Here is a 21006-nt window from a genome sequence, read left to right on the forward strand (position 1 = left end):
TTTGAAAATATGCAAAGATAAATTAACGATTGTAATTAATTTAACGATTGTAATTAAATTTAAAAAGCTTGAAGTTGTATTTTTAAATTAATCCACTAATCATGTTTATGTAATTCCAATTTTTGTTTTCATAAATGTACCATAGTACAACGTTTGGAATATTTCCAGAGTTTGTGTTGTTTAAATATCGTTAAATCTGAAGCACATTCCCTACTTTTTTGTGCTTGTAATTATTTTTCCGTCGCCGCCGTTGCAGCCGACAAAACTTTGTCATCGTTGTTTCGCGCGTCACATGCGGCGTATGCGTAATATTTTGTTATGCATGCAACTGCGTTCGCTTTAGGCGACCTGTAGAGAGGTGTGTGGTTAAAAAAGCATAGGGGATTGTCCCACATATTCGCTAGCAATTAAAAACGGTAGCGTGTTATTTTTATTTTAATTATAAAGCGATAACTTTATGCTAATTCTTTTTCGTTTTGACTGGGTTGCCGGATTACCCCTCTCTACTAAATCCCTCCACTTGCAGTTTTGAAACCCAGCCATAAGCCGCTTAGAAGTTACCCCCTTGAATAAGTTTTTAATTTTTGTTTGGGCCAATTCAATTGTTTTTAGTTGAATGTTAGTTTTGCACGAGAGATTTCGTTGGCAAATCGCTGACTAATTGTTTTATTGCATTTTATTGGATTGCATTTGGGGTTATCGAAATATCTGAATTGTTTTTCAATGGAGCCATTTGGAAATTGCCGTCAACTGTCGGGCAATATCGTTGAATTTTAGGCCATTGGCAAATATGTTTTTGAAAGCCAAGCTAATTATAGTCAGTTGGGCTGCGTGTGAAAATGCCAATTGCAATTGCAATTACATAAATGCACTGTTGGAAAGCTTATTTAAATGCATGGCACACAGATAAGCACCACCTTCCTGCGGGGGAAAATGGAAAAGTGGGAAAGTGGAAAAGCGGGAAAGCGGGAAAGCGGGAAAGTGGCCACTTTGGATCTTCACCCGACTGTTTGTTGTTGTCTCAGTGTCTGCCACTTGGCTCTCATTATCAACAACATAATCAACCACTTGCAACAACTAAGGCTCTGCATGTTAGTTTCAATGATTAGCAACGTTCTCAGTGCACTGAAAGAAAATTCGTCTACAACATGCTATTATTCGAATTTTCATTTTTATGTATCCTAAATTATGTTTAAATAAATGTAATTATATCAATGCAATAAATGCATCTAAGTATTTTTTATAATATTATAAACCTTTAAATTAAATGTATAGGAAGGAAAATATTTATTTTCTTGGGAAAAGTAATAAAATTACTTATTTTGTCAATCACTTTGTAATTTTCACCGTGTATGGTCTTGTCCTCGTTGTCGTTGTCGCTGGCAATTGTTGGCAGTAATTAACAAACACTGCGATAGGGATATATATATATATATATATCCACCTTACACGTGACGTCACGCACAAGTGAGAGTGACAAACACTTAAACGTTAAATGCACCCAGCTAACTGACAACTGTCTACCTGTACTACTTGCACTGCCTGTTTTCCTCACTTCAGGTGCCATTGCGTGTGCAACACGGCGTATGCGACATATAACTTTTCACCCGATTTTCCACCCAACTCGCTTTGGGCTACGTGCTCGTGTAAGCGTGCATGTTTAATTTGGCATTGCATACTTTGCGGCGCTGACTGCATTTCACGTCCTCAAGTTTACTTTATTATTCTGTGCAATTAAAGGGCGACTTGTTGGGTTTATTAATTTAAGGGAAAATAGTGAGGTAACTCGGATGGCGGTGATATAAATTTAAGGCACTTTTTAAGCTATCTGTAGTATGTATGATGCCTAAGAATTCGCGAATTTAAAAATACAGCGACTCTTAGGGTTTATAAATTTAAATTAAAATTGTTAGGTTACTTAATTGGAAAGTGATTCAAATCAACGACACTTTCAAAGCTATATCTTAAGTATAGTTGACAAAGTTGCAATTTAAAGGGTATAATATAAAGGCTTCTCAGCTATTTATTAAAAATCAAGAATTCGTTGATTGAATTAAATTGAACCCGAAACTCTGCTACAAATTAAAGCCAATTCGAGGTGATGAAATGGAATCGTTAGCGAAAACTGGGAAACCAACCGCTGGATGTAGTGTAAATTAAAAGCGCATTACATTTTAATTGCACACTTTTGTCGACTGCTGAACTCGCCACTTAATTACTGTTATTATATGTATTTTAATTTTATTCACATGCTCGTTGCTCGTTTGCAACGTTTATAAATCTTTAAGCGACGCACGTAATCGTATGCATTTATTTGTATTATTTAAAATGATTTGCATGTTACTATAAATATTTCATAAATTTTGCATTTCTCTCAATTTGTTTACTTTCATTTATTTATCGTAAATTGCCTGTTATTGTTGTGCTTGTGTCCTGTTGTCCTGTTGTGTCCTGTCTGCGTAGCATTTTGGAAAACAAAATCAGGTTGGTGTCCTGTTTTCTGTAGTATTTTTATTTATTTATTTTTTTTTGATCCCTAGAGAGAAGGTTCCATAAACCTTATATATATTTCTATTTTTCTGATCCCACAAACATAGACAACAGTCGCTGCTGTCGGACGAACAGGCCAAGGAAGTCGAGCAAATACTCAACGCCGCCCCCAGCGTGGGCGTGGCAGTTGCTGCCGTTGTTGCCACAGCAACATCGCCGACCAGCATCAAGAATCTCATTGAGGATTTGCCGGGGCAATCATCAGTGGTGGTCGAGCAGGACATTCAAATTGCAGCTGTACCAGCGATAGTCGAAGAGGACGAGGAGGACGAAGAGGAGGGCCAGTTCCACGAACAGGAGGACGACGACAACGAGGAGGAGGACCACGCTAGGGCCGAGTTCGATGCAAACGGCTGCGGCGATGCTGACGGCGATTCCGATGACGTTGAAGCCGTGGACATTGTGGGCTTTTGCCATGCCGCCAGCGCATTAAACGCCACCTTCGTCAAGGCCGACAGCACGGAAACAGAGACCACCACCACCACCCCCTCGACGGCCACCACAGCCACAGCCACCACTCGCCACGACGACGACGAGCCCGAGTGGCTAAGGGATGTCCTTGAGGTAGGAACCCTTTATATGCGTATTAGGGTATCCCAGAAATCTCTAACGCTTTTTGGGACTATTTAAAAGCCTTTTGGGACTGTTTGTTTGCTATGCAGAAAAAATACTGATATTTCTTAGTGATAAATTTAGTTTCTTAAAATTGAAACAAATTAAAATAGCAAGACAATAATAATTATTATTTTTTAACCCCTTTCACAGGCACCCAAGCGCAGTCTAGAAAATCTGCTAATCACCTCGGCAACCCAAGGACGGGGACCAGGTCAGCGGGAGGAGCTAGAAAACGGCTACGATCTACAAGAGAAACATTCCGATCTAAATCACACCTACGTGACCGGTGGGGAATCGCTGCACGAGTCGTTGGTATCGGTGGAGTCCACGCAATCGGATGCCACACTAAACCAAACCACGACCATCGACGACAGCATCATCTCCAGCAAGCACAATTCCACATATTCCCTGGCAGATGCCGAACAGGCCACCAATTCGACGGTCCTCAGCACTGGTGTTACCGAACTCGACGATAGTCAGTACTATATACCGGAATATCCGCCTGTGAGGAGCAAGGAAGTGCTTGTAGAGGCGGGAGTGCACTACTTCGAGGATGGCAACTTCTGGATGGAAGTGCCTGGTAAGCTTAGTTTTTATTAAAGATTATACCCACTAAAGAACTGTATTTCGAATAGGTCTCCTAGACTTTGACGACGACGACTGCTCTTATCCGCCCATCACAGTGCGCAAGAATCCCAAAGTTCGCTTCAGCTCCGGTCCCATCCACGTGTACTCCACTTTCTCCGTGAACGACTACGATCGCCGCAATGAAGATGTCGATCCTGTGGCCGCTTCGGCCGAATACGAGCTCGAAAAGCGCGTGGAGAAGATGCACGTCTTCCCCGTGGAATTGATGAAGGGTCCTGAAGGTCTGGGTCTCAGTATAATTGGCATGGGCGTTGGCGCCGATGCAGGCTTAGAGAAACTAGGAATCTTTGTGAAAACCATTACCGATAACGGAGCAGCAGCCAGAGACGGTCGCATTCAGGTGGGTTTTCAAAACATTTCATAAAATTTAAATATAATTTGAAGATAAACAAAGGAATTCGGATATAAAGAAATCAACGAACTCCAAATTATTTATATACACAATGACTAAAGTATTCATTAATTTCTAGGTCAACGATCAGATCATTGAGGTGGACGGCAAGAGTCTCGTGGGTGTCACCCAGGCATATGCAGCCTCAGTGCTACGCAATACATCCGGTCTAGTCAAATTCCAAATCGGACGCGAGCGTGATCCTGAAAACTCAGAGGTAGCCCAGCTCATACGACTGAGTTTGCAGGCGGATCGCGAGAAGGAGGAGCGCTTGAAGCGGTTAGTTTGCCAGGGATGCAGTCCAATCAACATATATTAATTGATCTAAAGTTATTTCAGCCAACAAGAGGAGTACCTGCGTCGCACGCTCGACTACTCGGAGGACTCCACGCAGCCGGTATCGGCCAATTCGAGTGTTTGCGAGGGACCTTCGAGTCCCGTTCAAGTGGAGCATCCCATGGAGGTGGAGGCCACCCATTCACAGGAGGTAGAGTCGCTCAAGCGACTGCTACAGGAGGTAAGGACTCTAGGAACTCTAGGGACCCTTGGACCCCAGAGGGTGGCCAATCCCCGAAAGAATCTCTATTGCAGCCGTGCTTAACTCTTGTGTGTGTTTTTGTGTGTTCTCTTCTCTCTCCTTTTGCTGAATTTCAACATTTTGTGTGGATATTGAAATGCAGCACAAAGCGGTAATTGGATTTGAAAATATCATTGAAAACAAAATTTTAGATAATCAAAAAATTGTAGAGCACATTTTCGAAACACTTTGATTAACTTTTTGTAACTTTAAATTATTTAATTTTATTTAAAGTTGAAAAGTTATTAAATTTTGCATTTTAATTTCCTAGATTTCTTTTCCTATTTTGTACTTAGCCTTTTAACTTTTTGTTTGCTAATTTCAGAGAACTTTAGCGGTGATTAAAAACTTTTTATGTTTTGTGTTAATTGTTCATGTATTATTGCATTTTTAATTTCCTAGATTTGTTTTCTTTAGGAAACCTTTTACTTAGTGTTATGAATTGGCCTATTTTTATAGTTTCTTGATTTTATTTTATTTTTTAATTTGAATGGTACTATTATTCTTTATTTTTATTTCCCCCAGAGCGAAATGGGTTGCCTGGTAAAGGAAGAGATTATTCAAAATCTAAAACGAAAGGTTTGTTTTTCTGTTATTTTATCTTATTTATTATTTACCCAACATATCATCTCATCCATCAGTTGCACAATCATTATTGTTTATAATGAAAAACGGCCAACTAATGTATTTGTTTGTAAACCTTCCCAGCTGGTGAAGCTCGAGACGACGGGAAATGAGAACGAGTTGCTGAGCGAGCGGCTCCGGCAAAGTGAACGGGAGCTGGGAAATATCCGGAAGGAGGCGGCCAATCTGCAGAACATGCTGCAGCAATCGCAGGGTCAGTACATGGCGCTGGACAAGAAGTACAACAAGGCCAAGCGGCTGGTGAGGGAGTATCAGCAGCGGGAGCTGGACATGTGCCATCGCGAGGAGTTCTACCAGCAGTTGCTCCAGGAGAAGGACACCGAGTACAATGCGCTCGTGAAGAAGCTCAAGGATAGGGTCATCAATCTGGAGCACGAGCTGCAGGAGACGCAGCGCAAGGCTGGTTTCCCCGTCGGACTGCCCTACGATAGTGCCACCCTAAAGCTAACACCCCAAATGATGCGCAAGACGCCGCCCAAACCACTGTTCCACAAACTGGAGACGGAGCTGTCGGACACGGAGATCTCCGATCTTTCGCCCGATGGCGATGGCGTGAAGACAGCCACTGTGGAGCGCAAGGTTCCGGTCAAGGACGAACTGGATGCGGCTGTGCCGCAGCACGAGCTGCTGGATAACTCGATTAACAAGACCAAAATCGATCTGGGTGAGTCCGTTTTGCCTCACCGCCAATTACCGCCATTATCTTACCCAAGCACTTTTTGACTCATTCGTTGCAAGGTTGTCATGGTTTTTAGAACAAAATATGCTTAAAATACGTAAAAAGCACATTAGTTTAGTTAACTAAATTCTTTGTTTTCGGGCTTTAAGTTTATTTATTTAATAATTATCTTAAAAGAGCTGACATAGTTCAATTTTTATAGGGATATGGTGTTCTTAGCTTTAAAGATTGATATTGATTATAACTTTGCATTCCAGATTTTAGATAAATCAAAGCAAATTTAGTATAAAAGATACCTTGTAAATAGATTTCAGAAATTTTTGAAATTTTTATTTTTAAATCGGATTTAAAATGTATCATACCATTCTTTTAGACATCTTTTAAAAGTCATTTTCAATTTGTAGAAATTTCTACTAGGCTCTACATTTTTTTTATTTTATAAAAAGCTAATGCTTCAAAAATCATTTCTACGACCATGACAATCTTGTTCAAAAAATGATCGTTTTGTTCTTTGTGCTTTGAGCTTTGAACTGCACCTGGGCTAAAGCAAGCACCACTGCTCCTCCTCTTGATTTCCTTTTGCTACTTTCTTCTTTTTGTTTTGTGCCCTCCATCATTGTCCAAACTGTCCATTGCTAATTGTTATTCTCTTTCTTTCCATTTCTCTCGATTTTATTTGATCTCTGTGTGCCGTTCGTTATATCGTACTATATATATCGTTCATGTTTGTATTACGTTCCTTTGCTCGTGTTGTGTTTTTGTGACTGCCACGCCTACACGCTGCGCCCTCATTTTGCCCAACTATACAACTACTACAAATCTTAATCGCAAATCGCAAAAAAAAAAACCAAAATCAATTTGAAAAACATCAATTTGCACACTGCAAATTGCAAAAAATGTGGGTTCTAAAACAAAAGCCTCCCGTGGTGGTTTAGCCAATCGCCAGTTGCCCTCAGCCAATGGAAACAGCAATGGAGCAGCTACTACTACTAGTGATCTTGGCCAGCTTTCGAATGGCAATCTACTGAAGCGCAGCCGGAGCAACAGTCGCAGTTCGGACTGCACCCTGGACGACACCGATGAGGAGGAGGACGAGGAGCGTGAGGGATCGGCCCTGAATCTGGCAGGTGGAGCACCTGCGGCAGCCACCAGCCATGAAACCATCAGCAGCCTCTCCAATGGCAACTCCCATCTGCTGGCCAACGTCAACAATCTTCTGCAGCATCATCCGCCGGTCATGGCCAGTGTGGTGACCGCCACACCCTCGAATGGCCACTTGGGCACCACCACGGCCATCCTGCTGAACTCCACCTCCTCCGCCTCGTCCAGTTCGTCCAATCAGTCGACGGCTCGCGAGGCACAGATCAATCAGCTGTACGCCCAGGTGCACAAGGATCCCAGCAAGCAGCAGCATCAACAGCAGCAACAGCAGCAGCAGCAGCATCAACAGCTGCAGCAGGCTCAGTTGGTGACCACCACCACCAGCAGCAGTATTCCCAGCATGTTCAAGAACGCCAGCATAGGATCCCCGGCGGACAACGGACTAAATGACTTCCATCGCGGCAGTATGACCACCTTTGGCACGGGCCCAGCCACCAGCAGCAATCGTGATCTCAACAGCTCCTACGACTCCATCCTGGGCTCCAACGACAAGCTGGCCGAGCATGAGCCGGCCGAGAGCTGGATGTACCCCAGCCGCCGGCGGGTGGCGCCCAATGGCAGCAAGGTTCCACTGCCCGGATCCAGCTTCACGGATCAACTCAACCAGGCGCTGTCCGATCGCGAGAGGTGGGTTTGGCTCTCCACAGAGCTGGTGGGATTAAGTAGTGATCATTGGAGGGAAATGCTTACAGGAAACGGAAAAAAATTCATTGAAAATATTTATTTTTTTTGGCACGTGTATATTTACTAAACTTAGTTTTAATAAATTTGAAAGTTTAGGTATAAGGTAAAAAATACTATAATAGGTTTTTCAATAAAAAGGGTTGTTTCTTTCGATTTTATGTTATTTTGTAACTTTTTACATTTTAAATCCTTTAAGTGGGGGTATCAAATTTGATATTTTGGGGGATTTCTTTTAGCAAAGTGTAGATCTTTTATTGATATTTTACTAAGTTTGTTTTCCGTAATCCTCAAAGTATAAAGTTTTAAGTTCCTTTTTGTTATAAGATTCAAATATTTGAAAAATTTGGAATGACAGATGGGTTCAGTAGTTAACAGTAGTTAATAATTGGGAAATCTAATAAATGGGCACAACACACACTCAAAAACTGTTATACACTCTGCTATACGGTTGCTCGACCTTTGCAGGCGACTCGGCGATGGATCCTCGCGACATTCCAGCGACGATTACACGGAGATCAACAAGAGCCAGAGCGCGGCGGCCATCAATTGCAAGACGCTGATCAACGAGATCCGCCAGGCGGTGAACGAGGCCCAGCCCAAAGGTGAACTATGACCTATGACCAACCAATCAACCAACCAACCAATCAAGCAACCAAACAAACCAGCACAATCCTCCGAATCTCTCTAGCCAGACCGTAGAATAACTAACCTTTAGATTGAACCCAATCCCGAAACGAAAAACATATCATGCCCGTCATCCAACTCATTTCATACAGATCTGTACATATGTTTACTGTTTCAAAAAGTCAAAACTAATCGAACACCTGTTATTCTGTTATAACCATATGATAACCATATTTGAGAGTTCATTGCAGCTGTTTATCTGTTCACATTCGCATTCGCATTAGCATCTTCCCATATTGTATATCTCTCTATAAATATATACCTTATGAATGTCTAAACTAAAAACCATTCAAAACCAATAACCATGTGCTCTGCGTCGCAATTGCCAAAGGATTTCAATGCGAGCTTACTAACCCAGTCTCTTCTATCTATCTTCTGCCTTTTCTATCTCTCTTTACTAACATGTAACCCCCGAAAATCGATCCAAAGTTAAACAAGTCGTTCCGCAATCATTATCCCCGCCCGGCACAGTGCCCTGGCAGCAGCAGCACCACCAGCAGATCCAGCAGCAGCCATCCGCCCACAGCATCCACAGCATCCACAGCACCCACACTGGCCCGCCCTCGCCCACCAGCATGTCCTCCGGCTGCTCATCACCGGGATACTCGCCAAGCAGGACCCTGGATCTGTCCGGATCGAGTTCCAGTTTCTCCGATCGCAAGGCAGTGGCCGCCGGTTACACCTACAAGGGTGGACCCGTTCACGAGTGGACCAAGGATCAGGTAAGTCTACTGTTTCTACACAACTAGGGACAAAATAATACTAGGAATATATAAGGTTCAATTATAGTCAAGGGGTTATCATAAATTTTAAAACTTAAAATGCGAAAAATCATATCTTGGTAATGATATATCTTTCAGAAGCAATAAAAAAATACCCTCATTTTTTTATCATAATTATATGTCCAAATAAAATATGACACAAAAAAATTTAAAAACTTTAATTTAAAATATTAAATTTCTGGAACTTAATATCTATTAGTCTTATTAGTCCATTAGTCTTTCATAGTCCCAATTTAACTTAAATAGTTCTGATACCATTTTATGAAATGCAATGACTCCTCCACTTATTTTCCAGGTTGGCCACTGGCTAATGGGCATCGAGTTGGAGCGCTACATCCCCGTCTTCAAGGAGCACAACGTGGAGGGCGGAGCTCTGCTCACGCTGGACTCGAAGGACTTCAAGACTCTGGGCGTGTGCGGCGACGACAAGCATCGGCTGAAGAAGCGGCTGAAGGACCTGAAGGCCAACATCGAGAAGGAGCGCAAGGACATGGAGCGGGAAAGGCGCGAACGGGAGAAGGCCATACGCAAGGCCGAGAAGAAGGCGGCCAAAAAGAAGTAGTTGAATTCTAGTTGATAAGCATAAAAAAAAGTAGCCAAAAACCAAAAGCATACGCAGTATATATTGTAGTCTATATATACATATACATATACATATATATATGCATACACAACACACACGCGCGTATATATAAACATATATGTAATCGGTTATATATTTATATGCATGTAATGATAATATAATTTATTTGTACAACACACACACACACACATCTATTATACATACGTACTACATTTTAACCTATCGAACCTAATGGCAACTAGACGTAATTATTCTAAACGAAAGCAAGGAAAGCAGCAAGTAGAAGGTCAGCGAAGCGTTAGAGTAGCAGTAGATCTCGGTTAGAAGTGACCCCCCCAGAAATCCAGACTCAAACAGGGCCCAAAATCCAACCGATGGCACTCAGACTTCCACGACAAAACAACCGAACTCACAACCAAACGAAGAAGCTAAGTAACTAACACAAAAAGGCGTTGGACTGACTGATTTTTATGATTAATTTAAAAAAAAAAAAAACGAAAACAAAAAGAAAAACAAATAAAAACGAATGGAATTCTTTTTTAAAAGCCAATCAAAACCAAAAAGAACCATTTGAATTGAGAATGCAAACGAATGCGTAGAACACTTAAGGAATTCGCTGAACAGACTTGAACGGTTTTACGGGCTGCTTCAATTAAAATACAGAATATAAAGATAATATTGTAATAACGTTTAAGTTAATTAACGATTTTTTCTAAATATTAACCTGTGTAATTTAATGACTAGCGCATATTCAATAATATTCAATTCTAGATATATATATATATGTGTGTGCAACATTGTATTGTCAAGACATCTATGGAATGTACTGTACTATCCCCCCTAAAATTAATGCTAAAGTATTGTCCTGTATGCTATATGCCTGAAAGTCATTTAAGTACTTAAGTAGAGAAGCTAGAGGAAGTGTGTTTTTTCTGTTACCGAGCGGGCTGTTTGGAAAGTCACCGACTAAGATTTATTATATATCTTAACGTTGGTTACTTTCCAAGCAGTCCGAGCAGCCAAATCAATGCAAAATGTCCACCCAAAAAGAAAAAAAAGAAACCAAGCTTCAAGAGCGATTTCTATTCGTTAGCTAGTATGTCTGTGGAAATGGGCGTGGCTGTACTGTTGTTTTCACTTTGTTTTTACTTTGTATAAATATTTATAGAACCTTTAGAATTTGTATTTCGTATTCTTAGTTTGTTTATATTTACTTTCGTGTACTTGTGTTGTGTACGTAGTTTTATTTACCTTATAATTTCGAAATGTTGCAATAAAACTGCATACATATGCCGGTGTATGTATGATAAACCAAAGGCTCTCGTTCTCTTATCAGAGTATAAATAATATATTCCACTCCCTGAGGATGCATTTCTCCAATATCCCAAATTCCGATGGCCACAACAGTCCAAGCAACTTTGATTTTTCAAGGAAAAACCAAATTTAGCAGATAGTCCTTTTTTGATTACCAATTAGCATATATAATACTTATCAACATACGTATATACGAATACTCTCTTTCTCTCTATCACTCTGTCTATCTATTTGACTTTAAGACCCCGGCCGTGGCCAAGTGTAGCAACTCCATCCGTAATCCGGATGGGGGACATACCATGGATCTGATGGCCGGCAGCGCATAATCACCGCATGTGTCTCACTCGTCTCGTCGCAAGTCCTTAATATAGCTTTTGAAAAGCTCGCCTCTAAACAGTGCCACCAAGAAAAAACAAAACAAAATCAAACCGTTATAACTTACGAAGAATGATAATAAATTAACACCTTAAAAACAATTAACGAACACCAGTAAATTCAGATGCAACACGCGATCGATGACTTCCGCTTCATTTTTTTTTGGGTGTAAACTTAAAAATAAAACCGGATTTCAGATCGCACGCGTGCCGCATCTCAAGGTAAATTGTTATTTTTTTGAAAATGTGTACTTCAGTTAAAGTTTATTTTTGGGTAATTGTTTGTAAGCGTTTTTTACACCGTATTTAATCAATTAAAAAAAAACAAATAACAATCAATCCAAAAAAAACCAGTTTAAAATTCGTAAAATTAAATCAAATTAAAATGATAAAAGTAATTTAGCTGTTGCCCCGAAATTCTAAAAGAGTAGGGGCCCAGTCGCATAACAACACACCAATCAAAAAAAAAAAAAAACAAACGAAATGTAAGACACCTACAGAACACACATTCGTGCCTTTTTCATTGCGAAAAACCGTCCCAACCAGAATTAGCCGAACAGAGGATTGTACGACCATCTAATCGGGTCTCTGCTTACCAACTCTTTGAGCCCCGAAAATCCTCTGTCACGAATACGTTGAAACATTTTGAAGTCCCACAAATGCCTTAAATCAAGAAAATTATATTACCCATTAGATATTCAACTTTACTCAGTTCGCTTGTAGGTTTTGAAACATTTTCGAAATACTTATTTTAGTTATCCGTTTGCAAACAAAGTTGGCTGGATTTTGTGGCTTCGAAAATGGGAGTTTGATGTGAATCCATCGGGGGATTTCAAATAAAACATTTCTATCTTTGAAATATTCCCAAAAATGTTTTTGTGTTTATTGTGTTTTCACATCTCTCAACTTACTTTTTATTTAATTTGGTCTTTTCTTTTATTTCTTCTTATCAGTTTGTTGTTGTATTGTTTATTTAAAATTCAGTTCATATTTATTCTTTGTGTGTATGAAACTGTGTTGCCATAATATTAATACTTTCACACTTTTTGAATCGGAAATTAGGTTACCCTTCCATTAAATTACAAATTACAAATTACAAAAGCAGAATTGGCCAGCGCAAAAAAAAAAATGTATTGTAAAAGTTTATTAAAGAACTAACTACACTAAGCAATTACAGCGACTAGCCAATTAATATTGATGACAAGAACACACTGCAATTAGCTAAACAACAATTAAATTGAAAGTCAAAAATCGCAATCTAAAAACAGTGCTAATAAATATACTCCGAAATAAACCTAATACGAAATGCATTTCTTGTTTACTCAATGGGCTGACAATCTGTGTTATCTGTGTTCAGTAAATCTGTTTTAAAAACAACATCTCTTAATGGGTTTGTTGGACTGGACTGATGTGTCGCAAATTGAATATTGAATACTTCTTAAGAAGAGGCCACCAACAGATACAAAAGTCTTCCACCGAAACATGAATGGATCATTTTTCAGCATTCGTGGGGTTTTTCTTATCATCTGGGAATTTTCCACTCATTTTAGTGGCCTGCATCTTGCGCAGAGGTCAAATTTCAAGACTTCTCTAACTCGTGTTTGGTTTTTCGGGTTTTACATTCTTATTCTCGTTGATCAGGCACTTTTGGTATTGATTTCTTGAAAATTGGTTAGAGTATTTAAAACTAGGTTTTTAATTACCAAGCATTTTTAGTTCTCACACAATCTTGTTTTGATTGAACTGCTTACGTCGATTAATTAAATTGAAAAATACTTTTCCCAACAATGACCTTAGCAACGAAAGGTACTCTATTTTGCTTTGATTTTATATGTACTATCGATTAATTAGTCTAGTCGGGATTTATAGATTTCATCGTGATCGATTTAGCTGTAATTTTCGAAGGGAAGACTATTGAAATTTATTTATTATTTATTTTTAATAATCAGTATGATCTGATTGCAAAATACTTTTCATAACAAAGGCCTTACACTGGTAAAAATAGTAAGTCCAAATATTTTCTACTCAATTTAAATATTTTTCGCTTTGATTTATATACCTTGCGGTTTTTAATTTGTTTAAACATGAAAATATTAAAAAAAATGTCCAAATTGATTTTTTTAAACCATATTTAAATAATATAAAATGCATTTTAGTCATTTTGGAACTATTTTAAAGCTAATATAATCATGTTTTTAAATATACATTGAATTTAATATTTTGTTTAAATATTAATTATACAATTTTAAATTCAATAGCCAAATTTTATTTTTTTAAGTTTACTCTATTTTGGTATGATTTACATACTCATTTCCATTAATTAGTCTAGTGGTGACTTACAATTTTCAACTTAATCCTACTCTTTGTAATTAAAAAAAAAAAAAAAATTCAGTTATTATTTATTTTAATACGTTTTTTTTGCAATTGCTGATACTGATACTGATTGAACTTTTGCGTAATGTCGTAAAACTGTTTACCGATTTCATCGTCATTGCTTCTTAGCTCATGACAATTATTTACCCCCCATGAAGCGATAAGCTATTCCTATTGATGTTGCATTCTTATCATTGTTGATGCTTAATTTCACATCTTAGGCTTGCCGTTTTTTTAAAAATTGGGTTAAGTGACTAAAATCCATTTGCCAATTTCTTATCAGCTGTATGAATGAGTTGCTGGGTGATTCAAAACCCTTTCCACATTACAACAGACATTAATCAACTCGTGTTGACTCTTAGGTGTCTGCCTGAAAACTGATGACCTGTTAAAACTTTCCGACTAGTCGAATTGATAACTAATAACTGATAAGGTCTGCCAAAGGTTAGCGTACGAATTATAGAAAAATTCTCAGCAAGTGGCATGTTTTGAAAAAAACATTTATAAATAGCTTGGCATGATTGTTGTGTTTGGCAAATAATTTGAAAAATTTTAACAAGTCTTTTTTAATTGGGAAATTCAAAGCTGGCACACTGAAAATAGAAAATAATGTTTCTTGCAATCCATTTATTGAAAAAACTCTTAGCATCTCAATTACTGTAGTTCTAAATTTTATAGTATTTTTATTTAAAAGAAAGTCTATTAGAGTACTTCAATATCTCATTGTATTGCATTTTTTTATAAATTCGAATTTGATATTTTACACTTTTCTTGTAGTTTGGTTTATAAATCAAATTAATTCTTGAAATTTCTTCAAATCAGTGTTAAAGAGAACTGATTTGACAAAAATTTTATATTTTTATAATTTTAATATTTGTTATTTTCTATCGAATTTAAAATAGGTTAAAGCCTTAATTTAATACATCTTTTTAAGTTGGTCACCCTTTAATACAAAATTCCAGGTGTTTCTCAAACAGCTTATGAACCCATATCAAAAAGTCCATAAAAAAACTAATCAGTTGAGAATTGCGGAATCATTTATGGTTCTTTTTAACGATCCTTATCGAATGTGTAACTAAAAGAGTTGTTTTTCTCGGCCGGCACATACATAGTTTGTGAGATATTTAAATTCGCTCAATTCAATTAGTTAGGAGCAACGATTCCGGCATACAGCATACGCCACATATGCGCTAAACGATTTTGAATTGAATGCTGAACAATCAGCGTCGGCAGAGAGCGGCGATCTGCGATCTGGATTCCCGAGATTCCGATTCCGAATACCGAATACCGAATTCAGAATTCAGAATCTTTTCCTGAAGCAGCGACGTCGTCGTGCCTCCAGTTTATAAGCGCTCGTCCATTAGTCGGCAGCGTTCACTCAACAATCAGCGCTCGAGCAGGCAACAAACGCAAAGGAGATATACCAATTCAAATAGAGTAAACGTATCATCGAGTTCTGAAACAACAAATTTGTGAAACCTAACGAGATTACAAAAGAAATTCCAGTTGCCACATATCTAAATTAGTTTTGATTCGCAAAAAAAGCAAATAAAACGCGAACCTGCGATTTAAACATAATTTAAAGCGCGAAAGTTTGATTTGCATAACCAGAAGAAGCGCTTCCAAGGCGATTATATAATTGCAGTGTTTATTCATTGATTGAACAAAAGCATATTCATCTGCACAATGACGGGTTACAAGGTGGCTAATGGCAATGGCACCACAAATGGGACCAATGGAAGCACCAATGGAAACACCAATGGACACAAGTCAGCGGAATACATAGCCCAGGAGAATCCCACGTAAGTAGGGGTTAATTTATATAGGGGGTATTATTATTCACACAGAAAAAAACCAATCACAGGTCAACAAAAATTTATGTGGCTTAAAAAAAAGGCCTGGGCAAAAGTTTTAGACTCTTTGGTATAGAAATGAAACTAAAAAGTATTGGTATTATATTATTTAGGATTGATTTAATACTTATCAATACTGTCTTTAGTTTATTTTCAAGACAAAAAAAATTTAACTTTTGGGTGCTCGAAAATAATATGGAACTTCATCAAAACGAGATTTGTGTGGTTTTTTTCTGTGTAGATGGACCTCACGCCAGAGGCTCGTTAAGTACAATCAACTTTAATTGAAACTTCCAATAGTGCCTGGCTTTCGATGCTTTATGGCTTCGCCTTAACCCCACTGCGCCACCTGTCCCTTTTTTCCCCATTCCCCTTAAAAGCTTTTCTGACCCGCTTTTTTGAGGGGCCAAATCGATACGGCCTTGGTTGTCCAGTAGGCCTGGCTAGTAGCTTCAATTTCCTTTTTTTTTTAATAAGTAACCCAGAACAAAACACACGTGTTACGGCCGGCCTACAGGAAATCCAAGTTCAGCGACACCAGCTCCGTCCTAAATTCGCTGCCAAGTGCCTTTGCTTTGGGGCTAAGACCATTTAACAACCCGCAGAATGTGTTCCCGCGACTGCTGCTCCGGACCAGGTGGCTCCAATAAAGTCAACGCTTGTACAAACAAGAAAGGAGCCAAAGCCGGGAATCTCTATACGGAGAAGATCATACCCACTCCACAGAGTCTGCTGTAAGTTTTAAGGCTATTTCCCAGCCAATCTTGGCCTAAACAGTCCCTACCTTTCCTGTCAGTTCTTTTTCCCTCCAAAACCTATCCAAAAACTACAAACCTTGGCTTAAAAATGTGTAACACCAATTGCTGTTCGAATCCCAAAGGCAAAGCTGGCACTAAAACCGCCATCAACGATCCTGGCAAGTGGTCACAAATCATAGCCACTCCAGAAAGTAAGCTGTAAGTTTAATCTATGTTTCCTTTAGCCAGAAACCTAAATCGAATTTCAAATGTCAGAGGTAGATTCTGCCCTTGATCTTTCCCGCTCTCTACTATCTGGAAATGAGCTCAACTTGGATCTTTTAAAATTTAAATTAAGACATTCCAGTATTCCAATCTTATCAATTTTCGTCATTCGGCGCTGGCAAGTCATTAAAATCCCATTCGAAAAATCTTTAATCTGCATACGATTATATGGAGTGGCTCTGGTTGGGTTCATTCCCGTTTACTACACAGGAAATAAAACATGTTTATAACAGATACTTTTGATACTGTATTTTTTTTTGTGTACCAAACCTTTTGCTGATAAAAGGCAAGGTATTATTATGCAAGTTTTTATTGGCACAGTTAATTGGGGAATTGGCCATCGGTGATTGGCTGGGGAAAGCGGGTGTGTTCCCTGATCTTGACACAGGCCTCCACATCGTAATCTTGTCTACAGATACGAGTAATTGGCAAACAGTCCGTCCGATAAAGAACGCGACTAAAAAATGTTGCCGCATTGATTAGTTTCGAAACTTGTTTTCGTTTCGATGGAAACGAAACACAATTTGCTGAATATTGGATGAAGCGGTGGCGAAAATGCCGCGTCGCGTGTTCCAATCGAATTTCCATAAATGTCTGGCTACCGAAAGAGCAATTTATTAATGGCATTATAGTTCCCAATTAATGTAAGTTATGCGTGATTATGGGCGCTCATCTTAATGACGCACGTAATGTTTTCTTTTGAACTGCTTGTTTTTGTTTTCCCCATGTAATATTGATAATACAAAGCGTCATCATCAAAGCTTATCAATTAATCCGTACTGATCCGAAAACAAACACGTGGGGGGTCATCAGAGATCAGTTTTGGTAACAACATCTTAACATTACTCGACTTGCAGTTCAAGTTCGTGCAATTCAGTCTCGAACCAGCTGAATTCTTTATGGCTGTAATAGACCTTAATTGCTGGTTTTAACTTACTCGATTATAGTAACCACATTCTTGTGATTTTCCTGAAATCAACCATAAATGATAGGGGCTCCTTATCTCGCAGTGCTTATATTTCAGCTTCATATGTGTATATCATTTAACTTTTTGGCCTCTACTCAGCAAAACAATTTCTTTGAATAATTACAGCGGGAATGGAAAAATCCTATGCGATCTTACGCCTGAGGAGTTAAGAGCCTTGCGGGTTCTCAACGAAGACACGTTTGTAGACCAATTCCAACGAGTTTTGTTTCTTTGTGTTCAATAGTCATCGAATATATTTGAATATCTGTTTTCATTACAATACAATTGGCAGTGAAAGGAAACTTATTCTCCAAAATCTGAATTTCTTCATTCAATTGGTTGATAATATTTTTAAGTAAATTAATTTCTCTTTGGTTACTCGACTGTTTCTTTTATCATTGATAAAGCAACATATATTTCATATACGCATTGTTCTCCTATCATATCATTGCAAACTGATCTTTCCGAATAGTACTTTTCTGTGTTATCCTTGCCAAAATCTATTTCTATTAAAACATAATTCAACTTGTTGATAGTTTTTTTTGCGCTAAATTAATGTGTGTTATCTCATATTTTCCTTGTAATCGTTAGAAATTGAAGTCACATTTCTCAGATTTATCACTGTTCAAAGTATTATTTTGTGATGTTCTCCTATCATATCATCATCAAACTGATTGGAAAGATATATATTTTGTTTTGATAAAAATGTTATTTGTCTAGTGATATTTTCCCTAGGGAAGCTATATATTTTCCGTCCATTTTGTGTGTTCAATTGGTATCTTCAACTGATGTTGTTCCCCCTGGAAATTCCATTTCTTCAGTATACTGTTTATCATCGTGGCGAGCAGATAAAAAGATCTCTTGCCTGTGTACCATGTACTAAATCATATTTCTTTTTGTGTCTCTCAAGTTACAATCTTTGTTTCAAAAACATATATAACTATTTACCAGATATAAAACTAATTATATGTGTTGACTTACAACAGGTATCCCTATGAGGTCATCGAGGAGATTGCCGATTTTATCACCAAGGGCTCCGGAATGCGCCCCAAGATCGGCATAATTTGCGGTTCTGGGCTGGGTTCTCTGGCCGATATCATTCAGGATCCGAAGATCTTTGAGTACGAGAAGATCCCGAATTTCCCGGTGTCCACAGTGGAGGGCCATGCCGGAAGGCTGGTGGTCGGCACACTCGAGGGCGCAACTGTGATGGCGATGCAGGGCAGGTTCCACTTCTACGAGGGATATCCCTTGGCCAAGTGCTCGATGCCGGTGCGCGTGATGAAGCTTTGTGGAGTGGAGTACCTGATTGCCACGAATGCAGCGGGCGGCATTAATCCGCGTTTCGCGGTGGGCGACATTATGCTGATGCACGACCATGTCAATATGCTGGGATTCGCTGGCAACTCACCGCTTCAGGGACCCAACGATCCGCGTTTCGGACCCCGTTTCCCCGCTCTGGTGAACTCCTACAACAAGGACCTAATCAACAAGGCCATCGAAATTGGCAAGGCCATGGGCATCGAGTCGAACGTCCATGTGGGCGTCTATTCTTGTCTGGGCGGACCCAACTACGAGACCATTGCCGAACTAAAGGCCCTGCGCATGATGGGCGTGGATGCTGTGGGCATGTCCACGGTCCACGAGGTCATCACTGCCCGGCACTGCGACATGAAGGTGTTCGCCTTCAGCCTCATCACCAACAAGTGTGCCACCGAGTACAGCGACAAGAAGGACGAGGAGGCCAACCACGATGAGGTAAGTTAGAGCACGGCACTATTGCAAAAAAGGCAAATTTTTGGATTTAAGGGAAAAACTTTCTGAATTTACTACTTATGCACAAGTTTTTTTTCGGTTTTATTTTTTTTCGCAAGCATTGGTTGTAAAAATACCACCTACAGAAAATCTCTTAAAAATTTTACTTATGTATGTTTTAATTTTTTATTTTAGAATATAATACAAAGCGTTTGATTATAAAGGCATTTTCAGCATTTAAAATTATATTTACAATTTTTCTTCATCATTTTGTATATACATTGATATAAAACCTCTGCATGGATTCACGTAGATTCAAAACTTAAAACTTTTCAGAACACAAAGTACTATATTAATTTTATTAACTATTTGGACAATACAAACATTTGCCAAACAATTTGTTTAAACAAAAATTATAGCATACCCTTAAAGATTTTCATAAGCTTGATTTATATATTTTATATTATTTGCTAAGCTTTTATTCTTATTTGTTTCTTCCAACTTAGGTAATGGCTGTGGCGAAGAACAGGCAGAAGGCCTGCTGCGAACTGGTGGCCCGACTTATCCGGGAAATCCACTCGGCATCCGCTTAGGAACGAGTACATAGCGTTGGATTTTAAATTTAACTGTAGTTAATTCACTAGACTCGCATCTAAGACTCACTTGACACGGATTGTCCCAAAACTTACAGTATAAGCCTAGGGAATAGTTAAACTAAATTGAAATTATGTAAAATAAACTAGAAATACAATGCCAGTTGTTTACGGATTCATTTAAATTCAAAAATGTAGTTTAGAGCGGCCATAACAGATATATATCAAATAAAAAGCCCACAAAAACCAACTTGCGTTTTGGCTTTTTTAGCAAAAAGCTGCGAAATTGATGATACCCCTTATAAAAAATGCTAAAATCTGCGACCTCCAAAATATGAGTTTAAACTGCAGTTTTTTTGGGTAAACAAATGAGTTTAAATTGCAGTTTTTTGATCAAAACTATGGAATATAATGGTTTAATGTTGGAATGCCATACCTCGTTGAATTCGTCATAAAATTTCCAACAAACTGGCATTTACAGCTCAAAAATTTTGGGTTGGATCGAATTTCGAAAAAAATGATGATGGTACCCCCTTATAAAAATTGCTAAAATCTGCGACCCCCAAAAAAATGAGTTTAAATTGCAGTTTTTTGATCAAAACTATGGAATATAATGGTTTAATGTTGGAGTGCCATACCTCGTTGAATTCGTCATAAAATTTCCAACAAACTGGCATTTACAGCTCAAAAATTTTGGGTTGGATCAAATTTCGAAAAAATGATGATCGTACCCCTTATAAAAATTGCTAAAATCTG

General features: G+C 38.7%; 2 protein-coding genes across 23 annotated transcripts in view; both read left to right on the top strand.

Moving 5' to 3' along the window:
• The window catches only part of LOC108145860, a 56657-nt gene extending 45342 nt beyond the window's left edge, over positions 1 to 11315 (top strand). For 5 of the 18 annotated variants that reach the window (XM_017271481.2, XM_017271482.2, XM_041708253.1 and 2 more), the window contains 12 exons: positions 2464 to 2484; positions 2598 to 3114; positions 3316 to 3745; positions 3801 to 4153; positions 4284 to 4483; positions 4535 to 4721; positions 5307 to 5360; positions 5490 to 6090; positions 7023 to 7893; positions 8416 to 8552; positions 9064 to 9356; positions 9712 to 11315. In XM_017271481.2, the coding sequence (XP_017126970.1) occupies positions 2464 to 2484; positions 2598 to 3114; positions 3316 to 3745; positions 3801 to 4153; positions 4284 to 4483; positions 4535 to 4721; positions 5307 to 5360; positions 5490 to 6090; positions 7023 to 7893; positions 8416 to 8552; positions 9064 to 9356; positions 9712 to 9978 (3931 nt within the window). In that variant the 3' untranslated portion in view covers positions 9979 to 11315. Of the gene's footprint in view, positions 1 to 2463; positions 2485 to 2597; positions 3115 to 3315; positions 3746 to 3800; positions 4154 to 4283; positions 4484 to 4534; positions 4722 to 4884; positions 4894 to 5306; positions 5361 to 5489; positions 6091 to 7022; positions 7894 to 8415; positions 8553 to 9063; positions 9357 to 9711 lie in introns of all 18 variants that reach the window. The other 13 variants (XM_017271488.2, XM_017271487.2, XM_017271485.2 and 10 more) reach the window with 13 other exon arrangements.
• A 4106-nt stretch (positions 11316 to 15421) lies between these two features.
• Positions 15422 to 20413, top strand: LOC108146302 (purine nucleoside phosphorylase). 5 transcript variants are annotated; one of them, XM_017272253.2, is made up of 5 exons: positions 15422 to 15862; positions 16519 to 16647; positions 18029 to 18100; positions 18889 to 19660; positions 20164 to 20413. In XM_017272253.2, the coding sequence occupies exons 1-5, from the start codon at positions 15747 to 15749 to the stop codon at positions 20248 to 20250; spliced, it is 1176 nt and encodes a 391-aa protein (XP_017127742.1). In that variant the 5' UTR covers positions 15422 to 15746; the 3' UTR covers positions 20251 to 20413. The 5 variants fall into 5 exon arrangements, with proteins under 5 accessions (XP_017127742.1, XP_017127743.1, XP_017127739.1 ...); XM_017272254.2 differs by lacking the exon at positions 18029 to 18100; XM_017272250.2 differs by lacking the exon at positions 16519 to 16647.
• Positions 20414 to 21006: the final 593 nt, after the last annotated feature.

This window comes from Drosophila elegans, unplaced genomic scaffold, assembly GCF_018152505.1.
Source record: "Drosophila elegans isolate 14027-0461.03 unplaced genomic scaffold, ASM1815250v1 contig_208, whole genome shotgun sequence".
Lineage (NCBI taxonomy): Eukaryota > Metazoa > Arthropoda > Insecta > Diptera > Drosophilidae > Drosophila > Drosophila elegans.